Source organism: Sander lucioperca, chromosome 14, assembly GCF_008315115.2.
Source record: "Sander lucioperca isolate FBNREF2018 chromosome 14, SLUC_FBN_1.2, whole genome shotgun sequence".
Classification (NCBI taxonomy): Eukaryota; Metazoa; Chordata; class Actinopteri; order Perciformes; family Percidae; genus Sander; species Sander lucioperca.
The window spans coordinates 24,613,252-24,625,893 of NC_050186.1; the positions used below are offsets into that span (position 1 = coordinate 24,613,252).

At 41.5% G+C, this 12,642-nt stretch overlaps 1 protein-coding gene across 1 annotated transcript; it reads left to right on the top strand.

Annotated features, from left to right (window-relative positions):
- The first annotated feature begins 366 nt into the window (after window positions 1-366).
- On the top strand, window positions 367-12,057 carry adra1ab (adrenoceptor alpha 1Ab). Its single transcript, XM_031277615.2, has 2 exons — window positions 367-1,635; window positions 10,991-12,057. The coding sequence occupies exons 1-2, from the start codon at window positions 720-722 to the stop codon at window positions 11,461-11,463; spliced, it is 1,389 nt and encodes a 462-aa protein (XP_031133475.1). The 5' UTR covers window positions 367-719; the 3' UTR covers window positions 11,464-12,057.
- Window positions 12,058-12,642: the final 585 nt, after the last annotated feature.

Genomic DNA, 12,642 nt, shown 5'->3' on the forward strand with positions numbered 1-12,642 from the left:
ATGTTTTTAGGATGAAAAAGGAAATGTGAATGCCACTTAGTCCACTCAAGCACAACACCCATTTTCTCTATGCAGCTGTAATGAGGGGAACAAAATTTGCAAAAAGAGGGACTGTATCCTCCAAAAACAGACTATTGAGTGATATTTTTACCCTTTAATCATAACTAAGTGTGGTATGGTGATTTATTTTTTTGCAATTTGCAATCTACCTTTAATGCGTTCTATTTGTGTGAAGTTCTGATTAGTTCCCATGCTGCCGAAGAAAGAACAGCACTTTAGAGGTAATGAGCCTGTTGCAGGTATTTACTGGATTACGCGTGTGTTCTTAATGTACTTTTCTCTCTTTTCTTATTTTTAAAGGTTTCCTGCAATGAATCCTTTCGGCTAGGCTGAACGTCACATTGCAAATCCCCCAGTGACTGCCACCTAAAAACATGAATATTTGTAATTTCTATTAAGATATTCTGGGTTAAATATGACAAACTGTGACAGTGTTTCGCTTTCTAAATATGGCATTCTGCCAAGGAACCCTGGCAGAGGCTATATGATCAGTGGAGCGTTGGCAAGACTCACTGCATCTACAAATAAACTGGAAGAGCTTTTATCCTCTGCGTTAGGAGCAGCAGAAACAGGCAGAGGGTTGAAGCTGTAGTAATTGAGGAACAAGTGTTATCAACCTGCAAGACGCTTGCACAGCTTAATGCACCCAACAGATAACGATGGATCCTGCTGAGAACGCAAGTGTTTTCTCTGCAGCGGATCGCTGTCCCAACTGCAGCACTACCACCCACCCAGGGGTGGATGTAGCCAAGGTGGTGGTTTTGGGGATGGTGCTGCTGGTGTTTGTATTGTTCGGGGTCCTTGGCAACATTCTGGTCATCCTGTCAGTATTGTTCCACCACCACTGGCGCTCTGTGACACATTACTTCATTGCCAACCTGGCGGCGGCAGACCTGCTGCTCAGCGCCGCCGTCCTGCCCTTCTCCGCCACCTCCGAGGCTCTCGGCAGATGGGTGTTTGGCCGGTCCTTCTGCAGCGTTTGGGCCGCGCTTGACGTCCTCTGCTGCACCGCCTCCATCCTCAGCCTGTGTGTGATCTCTATCGACCGCTACCTGGCTGTCAGCTACCCTCTGCGCTACCCTGCCATAGCCACGGGGCGGCGAGGCCTGACAGCGGTGGCTGCTCTCTGGGGACTCTCGGCAGCTATATCCGTGGGCCCTCTGTTTGGCTGGAAGGAGCCCGATCCAGAAGACGAGACGGTGTGCCGAATCACGGAGGAGCCTGGCTATGCTTTGTTCTCGGCACTAGGATCTTTCTACATACCTCTGGCCATCATCCTGGCCATGTACTGCCGCGTGTATACCGTGGCGAAGAGAGAGACGAAAACCCTCAGGAAGGGCAGTAGGGGAGAAGGGGTTGAGACAGAGGGGGTGGTGCTTAGGATTCACAGAGGGAGTGCTCCTCAGACGGAGAAGAAGGAGGACGACGACGGGACCCCGACACATAAACGCAGAACCTTTTCCCTGCCGAAGCTGCTGAAGTTCTCGAGAGAAGAGAAGGCAGCCAAGACTCTTGGCATTGTTGTCGGGTGCTTCATTCTGTGCTGGCTCCCTTTTTTCCTGGTTTTACCAATCGGTAGGTACCTCCTAACCCCTTCTGCTTTTAACGTGACATAACCCCAGTTTGTGCCTTTTTATGTCTTCAAGTTACAAAGCTATAGGTCTGAGCCAAATTCAAACAAACACAGGACTTTCACTTAGAGGACCGGGGTTCGTGTCCCGTGTGAAACAAATACTCAAGAGTCACTTTATGAAATTAATTAACAGAGTTTTACGGACCTTAGTTTGTGATGCAGTGATGTCCGTGATGCATTCACCTCATTTCAGTAGTTGTGACTCATTTTAAGCCAATCCCGGATGTTTTACTAACCCTAAGTATTTTTGTTGCCTAAACTTAACTAGTTCTGTTTCACAATGTTAACTGTGTTTAAAACGGCATCTGTTGTTGTTGCGAGTTCATCTACTTTTAGCTCTATTTTTGGTCTCCACCAACTCCTGAGGGACAAATCTGGCTCTTTAGCTCTAAATGCTCCACCATGTTCACCTGCTAGTCTCTTGACTTTGTAGTAGTGTACAGTACATTTGTAGAGCTTTTTGTCATTGAAAACAGTTTCCTGCTGCGACCAAAAACTACAGTATGAGAGCGGGGAGAGTGAACCAAAACAGAAAAGTCGTGGGCTGGACAGCTAAACAATGAGCTGAAACTTACTATAAGCTCTGTAAATAAGAGGGGAGCTGCGGATTCAAGTGATAACATTGTCAGTGTTTTTATTATATAAATATCGATTACAGCCGCTTAAACGAAATAAAAGACGGTAGCCGTAAGTGACAAAAATTACTTGCTTGTTTTCATCAGCTAAATTAATTTTAAAAGTATAATTTGTATTCACTATTTTTTAACTTTTGCAGTGATGTGGAAAGGTGCGTCAGTACGCCATCACTGCTGGGTGTAATTACTGTTTTTGAAAAAAATTTTAAATTTGAAACTATCAGAAAGCGAACAGTAAAAAGGTGCTTTTCAGGCCAGGTAGAGATAAATGTACCTATGATAAAACAGCTTGTGAGTTGCAATTTAGCAGAAGAGTTCAAATCTTTTATACAATGCAGCAGCTGTAATACTTAGAAAGCGAAACCCGGCAGGCAAAAACATGCACTGGTCAATTTTGAGATTGTGGGCTGTTTTAAAGGCCATTTTCTCAAAATGACTTTTTTCCTTACTCTAAGCCAGAAATCTCCACTTCAATAGCACTTACATACACCACACTTTCCAGTTTTATTCTTATCACATATCCTATAACATATCCTTTAACAATTTATTGAACATAAAAACAATACAAAAAAGAAGTGTCTTAATGTAAGTTATCAACTGGGGACATTACATGATGATATCTATAGGATAAAAAATATTTACCCTATTCACCAGCAGTGTCTTGCCTTAAACAGCCCACTAAGTTTTTGAAAGGTTGCCACAGATGTGTTGTATCTTTCAGAAAAACAAGTCTTTACAGTAGCTCTTTGACTTACAGGTGAGCACAGCCTAAGGGAAAATGACACAAAGAAAACTAGCCTGGTCTCACAGAATTCCGTGAAATGATCACAAACTGTTAACAGTGCATTTCGTGATGGTGGCACGGAATGTGTGAAAATTCCGTGTGGCCACCACAGAAAACAAAGTATAGTCAATACGAAGATGACGTAGCATTAAGAGCGACAACTCTAGCGAGTAGTATGAAAGCCCGAAAATCCGCGTAGGAAGGTTGCTTTGGGTGATGGATAGGTCAAACAACAGGACTTTCACCCAGGAGACCGGGCATCGTGTCCCGCGTGTCACGATTCTTAACCCTAACCGTCCCGTTGTTCTTTTCCTAAACCAACCCGTCCGCTGTACGCGGCCGTCCCGTCCCGTTCTTCTTTTCCTAAATGCAACTCGTTGTTGTTCCGCCCACCCACGACCTTTTCCTTAACTTAGGGGGCCGTGCTCATTTCACGGAATTATTCTGTGGGCCAATCACAGACTTTTAAGGGGCCGTGTTAATTTCACAGAATTCTTCCGTGGGCCCATCACAGAATTTTCGGCGACTCCGTGAAACTGCCACAGATTTTGAGTTAAGGGGCCGTGTTCATTTCATGGAATTCTGTGAGATCAGGTTGAAGCAAACCTTAAACGATTTATCTGCTGAACAGTTTAAGGAAATAATGTATTCACTGAATCTAAGAAAGGAATTAAAATGATTCAGAAATGAATTGATGTCATAGTGAGAGCTTTACTGATTTCTTGTAGAGGCCTCCTTTATTCTGGAAAGTATATTAAAAAATGGTAATTAAAGTTTAAGCAGAAGACAAACTGAATAGAAATGAACTAATTAAGGATTTGTCTGCTAGTGTAGTGAAACGTCACTGTAGATATGAGCTTCAGTTAACAACTAAGACAAATATTCTCAACTCTATCTTCAATAAATTAGACCTTCATTTTGTCAGACAAAGGCGGCGATGTTATCATAGATGTAAGAGAGGACAGAAACCGACCATTGTGAAACCTAATCTAAAATCTTAATTGCATCTGAAATAACTTATGGCTCGACTAAGATAAGTGAGTGTCAGTGTGTATTTAAGGTTAATAATCTGTCAGCAGTGACCTGGCAGGTCACAAATGGCGAGATTATTTCTGAAACGTGTATTTTGTTACACAAACTGTAATCTTATAGAAGCAAGGAACAATCTATTATACAGGATGGAGGAGACATGGATGAAACAGCTTTGGACATACAGTATATTGTGTTATCTTTGCCTCTTTTTTGCCAGGGTGTACATTCATAACTAGCCAAATTAAATGCCCAATGTTTAATCCAAATGTTAAATAACTGGGAGCTTGTTTTCAATTAACAGGTCTTTAACAATTAACAACAAATAAGTTATCGCAGTTTGTTTTTAGTTAGATTTTCATGGTTAAGTTATTATTTCCTGATGCATTTAAAAGTTTTACATTAGGGCTGAAACATTTAGCCAAAAGGGCTTTTTCACAGAAGACATTTCAACCTGTCACAGTAGAAAAATCACAGGTGTAAATGATAACATTCATGATGGGTGAATTCCATTTAACTGCCCCAGTTTCAGGGGGGTCCTGGTGTTATTCATGCTGGCTCAGGCTGTCGTGCCTTACTGGGACACTTGAATAGAACTGAGCCATCGTTAATGTTGTTAGTAACACCTGGGCTTTTCCTACTATGACAAGTCAAAATGTCTGCTGTGAAAAAGGCCTTTTAATCAATCATCCGTTTCTCAAATGTGAAGATTTTCTGCTTTTTACGGTTCTATATCATTGTAAATTGAATATTTTGTGGGGTTTTAGGAGAGAAACTCAAACTATGTGTGAAAATACCTGAAATGTACACAGTATCATTGAAAACCACTAGGAGTCTACAGCCACTTAGCGACTCTGTGAGGCTGTACTTGGGCACAGCAGTGCTTTGAGCTAAATGCTGATGTTAGCATGCTAACAATGACAATGCTCAAAAATTTCCTGGCAATCCATTTAATACTGTAGTTGTCATGGCATTTCTATATATTATATATATTATATATATATATATATATATATATATATATAAATAAAGGGGGGCTAATAATTTTGGCCTCAACTGTACGTCTACAGATTTTTTGCCAATCTGTCCAGTAGATGTTGAGCATTTCAAATCAATAAGTGAAAACTTAAACCTGCTAGTGGCGCTACAGGGAAGGTCAGGGGATCAGCAAAATAATTGGGATTGATCCTCTGGGCCCAGTTTAAAAAAAAATGTAATCTGGATCAAATTGATACGGATTTGGAAATCCCATGTTTTGCTATCCAGGATCACCTGATCCATATTACTTTTATGCCAGTTTTTTAAAGGAACATTGGATTGGATCACTGTGATCCAAATACCAAATTTCAGGATTACCAAATCCTGTTTACCAGAGCCTTAAATGGAACCAACAGTGTAGCCTACTGGCTTAGCAAAGAACAACAGGTAGACAAAATACCAGTGGCCACAAATATCCATTGTTTGTTTTAATTTTAAGAAACAGAAAAACTGTAATAAACAAACATTTTACATTCTTTATTTTGTTAAAATAGTTTTTTGTTTGTTTACCATATCTCATTAGATGTGACATGCTTCACATATGCTTCAAATATGAAGAAAGGTATATATCATCAGTAAACATTGATTTTGTGATAATTCACTTAAAAACCCCCACTGATTTTATTTGGTTCGAAAAATCACAACTGAATCCATCCTAAGGCTCAGCGCAAAATACAGTCCCTCCAGGATTTCGTGATGTCGCGATCGCGCCAATTCACGAAAATTCAACCAATGAATTTGGTGCGACTCACAATTTTGACCAATCACCGCAACTTTTCCGCACATTTGACCAATAACCTGAAGTTTCCCGCGACTTCAACCAATCACAGCAGTCCCACGTGCACTCTGAGAGCCAATGACCAATCACGAGTGAGAACGGGTTGATCATTTCCTTGTTTTTGATATGAAGATGAGACGTGTTTGTGACTCATTTACCAACGTACAAATGCAAAACATTTCAGACCGTCCAATACATTTTAACATCAATGTAGACTTTAACGATTTAAATGTCGCTGAAGTTGCTGCCGTTTCCATCCTGGCTGTCGGCTCTCTGCAACGGGTGGGGCTACTGCTCCGTACCCCCCGTGACTGACGCTTGCACACACACAGACACACACACAAACAACACACACACGGTGGATGCAGGAGAAAAAGGAGATGAGACGACACGATGACCTAAATTGAGGACAGCTACGCTCGTTATTGTAAGTGCAATGATAAGTTAAAGTCAGTATTATCAAACCGTATGAATGTGTGTCCCAGGCCAGGATAGGAAAATAACTAACAATGTAAAGATCAACAAGCCACTGACAGATATGTTCAAATTTGATTCATTCAAAAATGATTATTTTTTGTCTTAAATCCACCAGCCATTTTCATATTATACCAACATTTACAGCATCCTGAGGTTACTAGGAAAACTCAGCCCAGAGTAATTTTATTCTCCCCAAAACAAGTTACCTTTTTATTTTTAAAGTACTATACAAAAAAAAAAAAAAAAAATCGAAACTTTTTTGCAACTTTCACTGTCTCCCGCAACTTCATTGCGACAAACATACAAAAGACATCGCAACTTTTATCGAATTTTTTTACAAAAGCTCCCGCGAAATCAGGCATTTTGGGCCGCAACAATCTCAAAAAAAAGCCGCGAAATCCTGGAGGGACTGAAAATAGGCAAGAGTTTCTAAATGTACGTCATACATGCGCCAATATTTGAATGCACATCACGTCTGCGTCCGGTGTTTACATCAGACGTGTAGTAGCCTACATGCAACATTGTGTAGAATACACAGCGATTTCAGTAGTGATTTGGTGGCGAAGATGTTTCTGTCTTTGAAACAAAAGAAAGCCTTGGCACTTGCCCTGGTTGTGAGGAGAAGACGGAGGAAGGCAGCCACAGCAGCAGCAAGAAGGGTGTGGGTGCACAAGACCCTCAGGTCCAGAGAGCAGTTGGGGGAATTCCGGCTGGTGAAGGAGCTCCGCTTTCACTTTGACCGGTTCCAGGGGTACTTTCGACTCAACAGGGAGCAATTTGACAGTCTGCTGATGAGAGTCAGGTCTACGATTTCCCCGGATGCAAACAACATTCCGAAAGCCCATTTCTACAACGGAGCGTCTGGCTATTTGTCTCTCCCTGACGTGTGGCTCCAGAAAAGACAGTATGGAAAAGTACTTCAAAGTACTTTTTTGGTCTGCTCCTGCACCACTTTTTTGTCTCTCTGTTGCCTCCTCTCCTTTATGTACCTGTCCCTTAGGTTCTTCAACCTTCTTACACTCAATAGATGAAGACGTGTGGATTATTTTCATTTCTAAATAAAATGTTGCATTTCAACACTATGTGTCATTGCATGTTTACATACATAAGTAAGAGGTCTGCAGTCATTGCAGTTGGGTATAATAAAGCTAAGATATGAGCCTACATTCATACATTCATCATTCATTCTCTGGAAAACACTTTGTTTAATGCATTAGTGCAATTAATTCCTCCAAAACTGGAGCTTACACACTTGGAAATGGGTAGTAAATTCTGTTAAGGCCATATACCTAACTAGCTATATGTGAACTTCAATGAAAATGAACATGACTTGTGTCAATCAGTCCCAACATATTTTACATCATATAAACACAAAGCCGAGTTGGGAGTAAGAAGGGCTTGCTATTAGTGCTAAAAATACAGACTAAGCCTTTATTATGTAGATGTAACAACCCACCTGTGGTTCAGCACAGAAGCTATTGTGATGCAAAAGCTGTTGAGGCTTAAATCATTTGTATAATGTTGCTTGATATGTTTTGTTCTATGAACACAACATCAGGCAGGACCTTTCTCCTTCCCCGCTGTTCCCAACTCTACTGCTCGAGATTCTCAGAAGAGACTTCAACAAATTCAATTATAAGCAGCCAAATAGACCAAATAAAACACCACATCGGAGCAGAATGGGCTTCTACTGTGAGATGAAATGGAATGAAGCAAACTATTGTTCCCTCCTATGAAAGCTATTATAGATAACAGGCACGAGGCTTAATGGGCTGTAATGCTAGGAGGCATCTTCAGTCACCCTGTAGCCTCCCAAGGCAGCCATTCAGTGGAGAATAGTTATGCATTTCAATTGAGACAGACTTTCAAGGCTCACAGCGCAGTGCTCATTCAAGCTCTGAGACAATGATAGTCTGAGATTTGAAGACTGAGGGTTTGAAAAACCACTGAATTTTGTATTTTTCCAGAGCACTTCAGATGGAAAACCTGTTTTTCTGCTGAAGCACTTGATGACCGCCCGCCTTTCACTGCAACTGCACAGAATGCATACTGATGGTGAAAAAAAATGAGATGGCTGCTGCTCATCAATGGTACCATATACTATACTGTAAAGCCCCTGCTTTTGTAGAAATTGGTTTTGCACATTGGTTTATGCAATTTCCTGAAGGTGTGTGATGGGGTTGAGGTCAGGGCTCTGTGCAGCCAGTCAGGTTTTTCCCGAGAAACTAAGAAACCATTTCTTTGTGCACCTGGCTTCGTACACCACTTGGACAAACCATAGTTACCGACTGACGCGATAGGAAACACGAAAAATAAATAAATATATATATATATAGTTTTAAGCCGCTACAGAACTTCGTCGTGTAAGCAGCAGTTGGTAATTTTGTTCAGCCACCAATAGGTGACTATGAGCCCGGTACAGGCACCGCCAGACAACTGCCCTTTCAGGGGCTGTGGCAGTTGAGTTTAAGCCAGAATAAGTCAGCGTCATTCGGCCACGACTGTTAAGGTTAGGCACCGAAACGATAAGTTAAGTTTATAAAAAAAAGATCAGGGTTTGGATCTAACAAACATACATTTCCTGGGTGAAAGTATTTAGTTTTCGCACTTCGTCCAAGTGGTGTTGTCGTAGTTAGCTGTCAAAGATGGCGGCCTTTCTGCACATGTGCGACTCACATCGTGTAGGGGACTCACATCGTGTCCCACAGCGTGCAACGCTAGCAGCTAGGCGAGCATTAACGTGTGTTACAAAGTGACGCACGTTTGTCACGGAAGTAAAGGCTGGACTACAACAGGGCTGTTTGGAGCAGTTTGTGAACAATGTTTTCTGTTGGAGATGGTAAGCCCCTTTGGGGTGGACTTTGGGCTTTTTCACTTTGTAAACCTATACTTATAACCTATATATATAATAAAAAAATATATAACACATAAAGGAAAGGGAAAAAGCATAATATGAGCACATTAAGTCACTATCGCTGAATGAGGTAACAGGGTGGTGATTGAGCATATGGCCAGGGGTGTAGTGCTGCCAGATCGCACTAGAACGACGATCCACTTTTATCTTCAAGTGAGGAAATAGAACATTCTCAGTTCGCCTAATACGAATTAAATTGTATTTTTTCAAGTGCTTGAAGACTCAATAATCACTAAAGTATATGCCATGCAAGAGAGACAACAAAAACAAACTGAATGGTCAAAGTTATGATTTTAATCTGTAGTTGACTAATATATGTAAATTTGCCACCATAGGAACAGTAGTTAAATAAACTTTAAAAATGAGCCACAATTTAACCGTCATGGGTTCGTTTTAGTACTCAAACAAATAGCACTACAAATAGCGGTGGCTAGTGCACCAGAGAGGGTAGGCAGAGTTAATGCAACAGACTCGCTTTTCAACTCAATTGAGTGTGAAGTGGCATACTGTTTTGTCTGCTTTGTGCTAGCGCTGCAAGTAAACGGTAACTACGATTCCTACTTTACTGAGGCCGTACAAACAAAAAAATAACGATGACTACAGACGATGAACAAACAAGGGAAAGTGAGCCATTTTGATATACACAGGATAAGTGTGATTCAATGCCAAAGTGAAGGTAGATACAGGCTTACAGAAAGGCAGGCAGATACAGGTCCCAGGTTCAGGTTCTTCTTCTTCTTCTTCTTTCTGGTTTATTGGCGGTTGGCAAACCAACTTAAAGGTGCATTACCGCCACCAACTGGACTGGAGTGTGAACGAGAGATAAATGCAGGAAATAAATAGAAGAAAAAATAAATAAATAATAAAATAAATAAATAAATAAATAAACAAACAAAATAAAACCTAAATCCTCTTTACTAAATCAAGTTCTCTTAGAAACTTTATAGTATAGTGTATAGTATACCTTGCCGGCTGTTTTCCCCAAAAGCCCTGACAATAAAAAGGTGTGGTGGTCTGCCTTACGAAGTGTCTGAAAAAGGTGCTCTCTCTGGGTGTTGTATTACTTGCAATGAATTAGAATGTGTTCAACAGTTTCTAGCTGGTGACAGTATGCGTGTTTTCCAGTAGAATGTTTTCCCTATTTTATATAATGAATAATTTAGACCCGTATGGCCAATTCTGAGATGAGTAATTATACTTTCTTCCCTACGCTTAAAGCCCACCTTCCTCCCATCTCCAACGCTTCTTTGTATATTGTACCCAGGTTCAGGTTTCAGAAGCTCGAAAGAAAAACCACAATCAAAAAAAAAAAAACATTGCAAAACTTTGACGAACTGGCTGGAAATAAATCGACATGGGCTGGTATATGAGCTGAGAGGCTGATGAGGGCCGAGGACATCTGGTGGATGGATGGAAAATGGCATTGAAGGGGCCTGAGGAATAGGGAATGTGAGAGGAGGGACCGAGAGAAAGACCATTCATTTATTTAAACACTGTAAATTCAGAGGATTGTTCAACCTTGATAGAGCTACCTTAGCACTTTCTAGTTCCAACTGGGACTTATTAGACATATTTGTAGTGTACAGTATTAGTGTCTTCCCATTCCTATATTAAGTTGTGTCTGTGTGTGTGTTCTCTTTAGGATCCATCTTCCCGTCCTGTAAGCCTTCTGAAACCATCTTTAAGATTACCTTCTGGCTGGGTTACCTCAACAGCTGCATTAACCCCATTATCTACCCCTGCTTCAGCCGGGAGTTCAAGAAAGCCTTCCACAATGTGCTACGTGGCCGCTGCCTGAGAACTGGGGCACTGGCTGCCAAACCACAAGGACACATCAGCACCCACTCCTCCAGTCCAGTCCCACAGTCTAACACCTCTGTTCCCGCAGCCCAACACCGCAACACTGCTTCGTCATGGGGTTGCTGCAGGATGCTGTCCACCTCCTCGTCATCTGTCTGCGGTCCAGAGGCTCAAAGTGCACAAATCCAGAGTAAGAGTCTACTAAAGGCGTGGTGTCTCTCAGCAAGTCGGACGCCGGTCCCACAGAACCCCTCCAGTCGCACGTCAACCAAGGTTTTACGCCTTTCTCTCAGCGTAACAGGAGAGGCCGTTTGATTGGCATGTTGATGCAACGGTAGGATTTGTAAGCATCCAATCTTGTACTTTGGTTTTGCCTCTAGGAAATACTTCCAGTATGTACAATTTTGCATGAATATTTATGCTCCCCAGAGGCATCAGAGTGCAGGGCCAGCCAATAGTGAGACTTGCCTTCAGAGCAGACAGAAGATAACTCTGTTGCCTTTAGGCTTTATGCCAGTTTAAATGCCTTGAGTGTCAAATAAAACATGATTTGGGAAAGCGAATGAATAACATTGTGTCTATACGCAACAGCCAGTACTGAGCTGCTCTTGAACAGAGCACTACATGTCAAAACTTTCAATAGGAACTACTTAGTGATCAACAAGAAAAAGACTGGAGTATGAACACACAGCAAGAGACCTTTGGAAAAAAAACAACCCTCTCTGGTTAAAAAATGCAAGACCAAAGCCATTTTTGCAAGGCCAGTCAAAAATCAGCACATGAAAAGGAATAAAACATAATTAAAATCTAATTGAAATGACATTGTAAAATAACTCTAGAGACATGATTTCTTTAAACGTTAGTGGCATTTCAGCAGATTGCACAAAAGCCCGTAATTAAAGGGTGAGATACTCAATCACAACAATAAACAATCACATAAAACAAACAAACAATCACAGGCATTGATTTTGAAATACCTGTTACAGAAAGAAAAAATTAGAATTTGTTGGAGGGAAGAGAAAAATCAGTTGATATTTGATTTTGGGATAAATGACCTTAAATCCTGGACTCCACCCTCTCTTTCCGTACTCAACATACATCAAATCCATCATCAAATCAGCCTTTTTTCATCTCAAAAACATCTCCAGATTCTGGCCATCACTCTCTGACTCTGTGGCAGAAACCCTCATTCATGCTTTCATAACCTCCCGTTTGGACTACTGCAATGGAGTCCTGTCTGGGGTCCCCAGCAAAACCCTAGACAGACTCCAGTATTTTCAAAACTCTGCCGCCAGGGTCCTCACTCACACCAAGACCTGGCAACACATCACCACAACCCTCATCCACCTTCACTGGCTTCTAATTAAGTCCCGCATCACATATAAAATCCTCCGACTCACCTGCAAATCCCTCCATGCCCTGGCCCCACAGTACCTCTCCGACCTCCTCCATCCATACAACCCACCCCGAAACCTGCGGTCCTCAGACACTGGC

What these genes read in the sequence shown, in the direction of transcription:
- adra1ab (XM_031277615.2), top strand. Translation starts at nt 720, where the DNA reads ATGGATCCTGCTGAGAACGCAAGTGTTTTCTCTGCAGCGGATCGCTGT. An exon ending in TTTCCTGGTTTTACCAATCG is followed by an intron (nt 1,636 to 10,990) that starts GTAGGTACCTCC and finishes TGTTCTCTTTAG; the next exon opens with GATCCATCTTCCCGTCCTGT.